The following is an 8,084-nucleotide window of genomic DNA, read 5'->3' as shown; positions in this document are numbered from 1 at the left end:
TCCCGAGAGTCACACACACACACACACACACACACACACACACACAAATACACACACAAATACACACACAGACACGCACGCACAAACACACATAGATAGACAGATAGATAGATAGATTGATGGATGGATGGATGGATGGATGAACGAATGAATAAAAAAAAGAAAGAAAAGAAATAACAAATAAACACACACATAAAAAAGAATGAATAAATAAACACCACCACCAAACTGCCACCTAAAACAAAAACAGACTTCGAGTCACCCCCACCCGTGCAGTAAGTCAGTTCATTTGAGCACAGGGGGGAAAACACACACACACACAAAAAACCCAACACTTTTACAAATCCGCGATTGGTTCCTGTGACAATGTGTGTGCACCGCAGGACAGGGCAGGGCAGGGCAGGGCAGCAGGGTCAAGATGACAGGACAGGGCAGGGCAGGGCAGCAGGGTCAAGATGACAGGACAGGGCAGGGCAGGGCAGCAGGGTCAAGATGACAGGACAGGGCAGGGCAGGGCAGGGCAGGGCAGCAGGGTCAAGATGTCAGGACAGGGCAGGGCAGCAGGGTCAATATGTCAGGACAGGGCAGGGCAGCAGGGTCAAGATGTCAGGACAAGGCAGGGCAGCAGGGTCAAGATGACAGGACAGGGCAGGGCAGCAGGGTCAAGATGACAGGACAGGGCAGGGCAGCAGGGTCAAGATGACAGGACAGGGCAGGGCAGCAGGGTCAAGATGTCAGGACAGGACAGGGCAGGGCAGGGCAGCAGGGTCAAGATGTCAGGACAGGGCAGGGCAGGGCAGGGCAGCAGGGTCAAGATGTCAGGACAGGGCAGGGCAGGGCAGCAGGGTCAAGATGTCAGGACAGGACAGGGCAGGGCAGCAGGGTCAAGATGACAGGGCAGGGCAGGGCAGCAGGGTCAAGATGTCAGGACAGGGCAGGGCAGCCGGGTCAAGATGTCAGGACAGGGCAGGGCAGCCGGGTCAAGATGTCAGGACAGGGCAGGGCAGCAGGGTCAAGATGTCAGGACAGGGCAGGGCAGCAGGGTCAAGATGTCAGGACAGGGCAGGGCAGGGTAGCAGGGTCAAGATGTCAGGACAGGGCAGGGCAGCAGGGTCAAGATGTCAGGACAGGGCAGGGTAGCAGGGTCAAGATGTCAGGACAGGGCAGGGCAGCCGGGTCAAGATGTCAGGACAGGGCAGGGCAGCAGGGTCAAGATGTCAGGGCAGGGCAGGGCAGCAGGGTCAAGATGTCAGGACAGGACAGGGCAGGGTAGCAGGGTCAAGATGTCAGGACAGGGCAGGGTAGCAGGGTCAAGATGTCAGGACAGGACAGGGCAGGGTAGAAGGGTCAAGATGTCAGGAGAGCTGCCCGCACCAGTCTCCCCCCTTCACAGAAAACCCAACCTGCCGAACGGCGCGGTAAGGGATTGACCCAGGTCCCTCAGCACGGACTCGTTGAGGGCCTCCCTGTACCCCAGCCACTGGTAGGCCCCCACACACACCCCGTCGTCCTCCCGCACAGAGCTGAAGCTGATCTTTGTCCGCCACGCACTCGACGACTTCCGCGGATCGGAGCGGAAAATGGAATAGGCGCCCTCGTTGGAGGAGGAGGAGGAGGAGTTCCGGCCACCGCCCGAGGTCATCTTCCGCACCTTGCTCTCCACATCGGAAGTGAGCGGCAGCTGTAGGGCACTGTACAGGCGCCGCGTGTAGATCAGGGGGTCAGAGGCCACGTCCTCGTACCGCAGCGCCACCACCCGGCCGGGAAACGTCTCCTGCAGGAGCCGGATATGGGCCGCGTCGTCCTCCACCATCCGACAGAAGTCCTTGGCGCGCGGGGCGGCCCCGAAGAGCGCGCGCTGGGAGGAGAGGATGGCGCGAGGGTCACGCGCCAGGTAGACCACACGCAGGTCGGCGTGCTTCTGGAGCAGGGGGGAGAGAGCGCGCGCGGGGAGGCGGATGAGCTTGAAGAGGCGGGTGGTGGCGGCCTGGCAAGACGCCCAGAAGTCCAGGAGGCACTGCAGGTAGTGGGACAGGTTGAGGTAGCCCTCGGCCTTTACCATGGGCTGCAGGCACTGCGTCACCTTGGACACGTTGCCGTGTAGCCTGGGAAAGGGGGTGGGGGGGTTGGTGGGGAGGTAGGAGGAGGGGGGGGGGGGTCAGGGGGAGGGAAACACAGCAACACACAAAGTAAATGATCAAGGAAGCAAGCAAAAAGGCGCGCGCGCGCGTGCGCGAGCTCACGCACATCCATACACACACACTCACACACACACAAACGGTGTTCAAACTGTGTTCAGAAACTTTGTGGAAAGTTTGTTGAAAAAAAAGTATTTTAATAATGAAACTAAAACAAAACAAAAGCAAAAACAATAAAATCATGAACAGATTTTTTTTTTTAAAGAACAAAAAAAAAAAAGGAAAAAAAGAAAGAAAAGAAATTACAAAAATAAGGAACTGGCGAATGTATGGAACAGCGTTCCCCTGTCATCCCCATCTCATCCTGTCCTGTACCTGTCAATTAGTTTTTCCTGTAATTGCTCTTGATAAATGATTTTCCGAATTAAAAAAGACATCAAATTTCCATCGTCGAGTTGTTGTTTTTTATAATTCTATCCAGGAGATAGAAAAATTCGAATATTTCTGAATCTAAAAAATCAAATTTGCAAAGTCGAGTTGTTTTTTTTAGTTGTATCCAGGAGGTAGAAAAACTAAAACTTCTTTTAAAACATAAAACTCCACATTTCTTTAATCTTTTAACGCCTTGACTTGCTGAGCCAAAGTGGATAAATTAGTACACTTTGTGAACTTTTAAGCATGGTAAGACGTTTCGCGAAACAAAATAGCAATGCAGTCTCTTGAAGAATGAGTCCAGTAATACAGAGCGGTAACTCACACCCGGACCTGTAAATTCAATCTAATCTCAGTGAGGTCACCTTCACCTCTCCCGTAGTCTGGGTTCAGACCGTTGGGGCACCGCTGCTGACCTGGCCAACACCCCTCTCCACTCTTCACGGTTTTCTGATTTCCTCAGGGCGTCACCGAGCGTCAAGCCTGTCCAACCCCGGATGTTGTCTTCCCATCTCTTCCTCTGCCGTCCTCTCCTTCTGCCTCCTTGTACGGTGCCTTGCAGGAACGTTTTGGCAAGACCAGATGATCGGGAGATGTGTCCATACCACCTAAGTTTGCGTTTTTTCACTATGGACAGAAGGTCTTCGTAGGGTCCAATACTTTGCTTGATTCTGTTCTTCACTTCCGTGTTAGTGATGTGGTCTCTGTAGGAGATGCCAAGTAGTCTACGAAAGCATCTCATCTCGACAGCTTGGATTCTTCTCTCGATGTCCGCAGTCAGGGTCCAAGTCTCGCAGGCGTAGAGCAATATTGAAATAACCAGGGAACGCATCAGTCTGATTTTTGAGCTGAGAGCGATGTTTTTGTTGTTCCAGATGGTGTTCAGCTTGTTGAGTGCCATTGTTGTTTGGGCAATTCTCGAGAGTACTTCTGGTTTAGATCCTTCATCTGACACGATTGCTCCCAGATATTTGAAGCTGTGGACTGTTTTAAGCTTTTCGTCGTTGACTTTGATGTCAATGCTGATGCCGTTGGTGTTGTTAGTCATCAGTTTGGTTTTCTCCGCACTGATTTGCATTCCATACGATGTGGAGGCTTTGTCTAGATGTTTGACCAGGCTTGCCAGTTCTTCTTCTTTTCCAGCCAGTCCATCAATGTCGTCGGCAAAACGTAGGTTTGTGATTGTTCTGCCGCCTATGCTGACTGTTCCTACATGCTCTTCCAGTGCGTCAGTCATTATTCTTTCTAAGAAGATGTTGAAGAGTGTTGGGGAGAGTAGACAGCCTTGTCTCACTCCAACTGTGGTTCTGAACCAGTCCCCGATGCTATTGTTGAGGTAGACGGCGCTGGTGGCTTTGTCATAGAGGTGCTGTATCAGTCTGATCAGGTTGGCGTTGATGTTGTACAGATTCATGGTAGCCCACAAAGCTGCATGCCAGACCCTGTCAAATGCCTTCTCAGTGAGGTGACATCCCTCAAACTGACCTGCATACTCGGCACTAGCATGCACGTGGTTAACGGGGAAAATTCGAAGACTTGACATTGACAAGACAGCAAGCAATGGTTCCGTGCCCCCATTTTTCATCGAGTAATTAGGCAATTAATTATTTTCAAATGAAATCTTAAAATGGGGCTGAGTTTCTGGGGCATATAGAGAAAACAGGAACAGGATTCTGATCGATTGGTCAGTGTGTGTGTGTGTGTGTGTGTGTGTGTGTGTGTGTGTGTGTGTGTGTGTGTGTGTGTGTGTGTGTGTGTGTGTTTGTGCGTGTGTGTGTGTGTGTGTTTGTGCGTGTGTATGTGTGTGTAGTGTGTGTGTGTGTGTGTGTGTGTGTGTTTGGTGTGTGCGTGTGTTTGGTGTGTGTGTGTGGGTGCGTGCGTGCGTGCGTGCGTGCGTGTGTGTGTGTGTGCATGTGTGTGTGTGTATGTGTGTGTATGTGTGTTTTTATGTGTGTGTGTGTGTTTGTGTGTGGTGTATGTGTAGATGTGCGTGTGTGTGAGTGTATGTGTGTTTGTGCGTGTGTTTGTGTATGTGTGTGTCTGTATCTGTGTGTGTGGTGGTGGTGGTGGTGGTGGTGTGTGTGTGTGTGTGTGTGTGTGTGTGTCTGTCTGTAGTGTGTGTCTGCGCGCGCGCGCGCGCGTGTGTGTGTGTGTGTGTGTATGTGTGTGTGTGTGTGTAGTGTGTGTCTGCGCGCGCGCGCGTGTGTGTGTGTGTGGTGTGTGTGTGTGTGTGTGTGTGTGTGTGTGTAATGGTTTATTAATAATGACGATGAGAACACACACACAATTCACGGATAAAGGGGGCCGGGAAACTGTGAGAGTGTTAAGTATATCTGTTTTCTGATCCTCTCTCTCTCTCTCTCTCTCTCTCTCTCTCTCTGCCACATCTCCTTATGCATAGGCTATCTGTCGACATAACCCGTACCACTGGAGTCACAAACTGTGAATAATTCCATACACGAATGCACGTGTATACTAAGTGCCACATACTGTACTGCGTTTTATCGTGTGTGTCCTTACAATGTTAATGTTTTATGTCCTTGTGTTTGATTCGAGTGGGTGGTTTTCTGTGTGTGTGTGTGTGTGTGTGTGTGTCTGTGTCTGTGTGTGTGTGTGTCTGTGTGTGTGTGTGTGTAAGGAGGGGGGCATATGTACGTTACCCCAGATTCCCCTGGGTCTATGTTCCTCCAGGTCGGTGTTTCCCCAGATCTCTATTCTCCCGCATCTATGTTCCCCGAAGTCTATATTCTCCTAGGTCTATGTTACCCCTAGGTCTATATTCCCCCAGGTCTATGTTCGCCCAAACCTATGTATGTTGAATCATTCCTGCACTTTTGGGTGCTGGTCAGCAGTAGTCAGTGGTCAGGAGTGATCAGTTGTGGTCAGCGGTGGGCAGCGGTCAGTAGTACTAAGCGGTGGTCAGAGGTCAGCGGTGGTCAGCAGAGGACAGTGATGTTAAGTAGTGGTCAGCAATGGACGGTGGTGGTCAGTGGCGGTTGTGGTCAATGGTGGTCAGCAGTTAGTAGTGGTCTGTAGTCAGTATATAGTGGTTAGTGCTTGTCAGTGGTCAGTGGTGGGCAGCATCGGTCAGCAGTGGTCAGGCGGTAGTGCAGCGGTCATTGGTGATCAGCAGTGATCACACGTTTGCAGCGGTGGTCAATGGTCAACTACGGTCAGTGCAGTGATGGTCAACAGTGGTCAGAGGTCAATTGTAGTCAGCAGTGGTCAGTGGTGGTCAGCAGTCAATAGTAATCAGCGGTCATTATATAGTGGTCAGTAATAATTAGCAGTGATAAGTGGCGGTCAATAGTGGTCCGCGGTGGTCAGTTGTCAACAATGGTCAGTTGTGGTCAGCAGTGGTCAGTGATCAGTACTGGTTAAGGTTCAATTATGGTGAGTTGTCAGTCATGACCAGTGACCAGCACTGATCAGTACTGGTCAGCTGTGGTCAGTGGCTAGCAGCGGTGAATAATCAGCAGTGGTCAGCGGTCAGTGGTGGTCAGCAGCGGTCAGCAGTGTGCAGCAGTAGTTAGTGGTGGTCAGCAGTAGTCAGTGGTGGTCAGCAGTGGTCAGTGGTGGTCAGCAGTGGTCAGTGGTGGTCAGCAGTGGTCAGTGGTGGTCGGTGGTGGTCAGCAGTGGTCAGTGGTGGTCAGCAGTGGTCAGTGGTGGTCAGCAGTGGTCAGTGGTGGTCAGCAGTGGTCAGTGGCGGTCAGCAGTGGTCAGTGGTGGTCAGCAATGGTAAGCGGTCAGCAGTGGTCAGTGGTGGTCAGCAGTGGTAAGCGGTCAGCAGTGGTCAGCAGTAGTCAGTGGTGGTCAGCAGTGGTCAGTGGTGGTCAGCAGTAGTCAGTGGTGGTCAGCAGTGGTCAGCGGTGGTCAGCAGTGGTCAGCAGTGGTAAGCGATGGTCAGCAGTGGTCAGTGGTGGTCAGCAGTGGTAAGCGATTGTCAGCAGTGGTCAGTGGTGGTCAGCAGTGGTTAAGTCGTGGTCCTGACGTGGACTCACAGGAAGTGGGTGCTGAGGTAGTCGGTGACGGGGAAGTTGCCGATGTCGCAGCGGAAGAGCTGGTCCAGCAGGGTGACTGCCTTCTGCTCGTACCCCGTCAGCTGGCTCACCGCCACCTCCTGTACTGGCCAGTACCTCCCCCTGCCTCCACACACACACACACACACACACACACACACACGCACACACGCACACACACACACACGCGCACACACACACACACGCACGCACGCACGCACGCACGCACACGCACAGAATAGTGAGAGCACACACACACACATTTACTAGTGAGAGCACACACACACACACACACACACACACACACACACACACACACACACACACACACACACATTTAGTTGTCTGCCGTAAGTGGAAAGTGAAAAAAAGAAAGGCATAAAAAGAAAATCGCGCACGAGTGCATGCACGTGCGTACGCATGCCCGCCGACACACACACACACACACACACACACACACACACACACGCACAAATGCACTCACTCAAAAGTCCAGACTTAAAAATTTTACGTTTCATCACGGGTATTAACTCTCATGGTTTATTATTTTTAACTGTGAATCCTGACTGATTTTGTGGATATTTTTTATGGCAGTTTGGGGCATAATCCAGTAAGTGATGAGGCGTTCACAAATCTTTCTCTGAATAAATATTTAACGGTCTCCTTCAACTTTCCATCACATGTTATCGTGTATTGTCGATTGAATATAGGATTGAACCGGCAGGTCAACAACTTGAAACAAAATGGCGTCCTTCGCGTTCGCGTGGAATATGAACACGCGCTTTGAGTGTGTATAAATGTGTACGCAATTGATTTTTGCCCATAACCTTCAGGGCTCAGCCAATAGATCTATAAAGTCCACTCGTAGTACTGATTTTAGTATTTTCCGAAAAAGACCACTTGGGCGAATGAACATAGTGAAAGCCCTGAACACTGAGAGTAAAACATAGAAGCTTTTTATATATTGAGTATAATTTCAAAATGTAATGTTTAAAATGAGAAAGATCAGTTCAAAACACATTGTATTGGTGGGTAGAATGTTTAATATCACTTGAGTTATTGCAATAACAGTGCGTATCCATACCATGAATATACTTTCTTTTTCAAATATAACTTTGAAGGATCAAACTTTTCGTATCTACCTCTGTCTTTCAAGGTAGCCTGCCATTCTTGGATAAATACATCTATTAATCTTTGTTTAAATTCACACAGAAAAGCTTTTACATGACCAACGTTTTATTGCAACCACACAATATTAAATCCAGCTGCACATAAAATTGCTCTGATATTTGAAGGCCAACACTGCTTTCCATTTCTGTCTAGTTCAAGTAGCGATTCGTAAGCATTTCGAGGTCGTCTATTATAATCCATCTGAAATAATTTCAACTAATGTCTAATTGCGTTTGTAAGTGAATTGATTCAAAGTGGATACCAACCTAAGTCGTGATAGACCATTCCATTCGGGGTCCTTACAGGTACTCTTAAGAATGTTTGC

General features: G+C 50.0%; 1 protein-coding gene across 1 annotated transcript in view; it reads right to left on the bottom strand.

Annotated features, from left to right (window-relative positions):
- Nucleotides 1-1,261: 1,261 nt before the first annotated feature.
- Nucleotides 1,262-8,084, bottom strand: part of LOC143285891 (carbohydrate sulfotransferase 6-like) — a 75,053-nt gene continuing 68,230 nt past the window's right edge. Inside the window, exons 6-7 of the mRNA XM_076593337.1 lie at nt 6,572-6,712; nt 1,262-2,105 (exon numbers count right to left, since the gene is read on the bottom strand). Of these exons, the coding sequence (XP_076449452.1) occupies nt 1,388-2,105; nt 6,572-6,712 (859 nt within the window). The 3' untranslated portion in view covers nt 1,262-1,387. The remainder of the gene's footprint in view (nt 2,106-6,571; nt 6,713-8,084) is intronic.

The sequence above is a fragment of the Babylonia areolata genome, chromosome 9, assembly GCF_041734735.1.
Source record: "Babylonia areolata isolate BAREFJ2019XMU chromosome 9, ASM4173473v1, whole genome shotgun sequence".
Lineage (NCBI taxonomy): Eukaryota > Metazoa > Mollusca > Gastropoda > Neogastropoda > Buccinidae > Babylonia > Babylonia areolata.
Note: the sequence above shows the minus strand (reverse complement) of the source record. Positions and strands in the feature narration are given on the sequence as shown.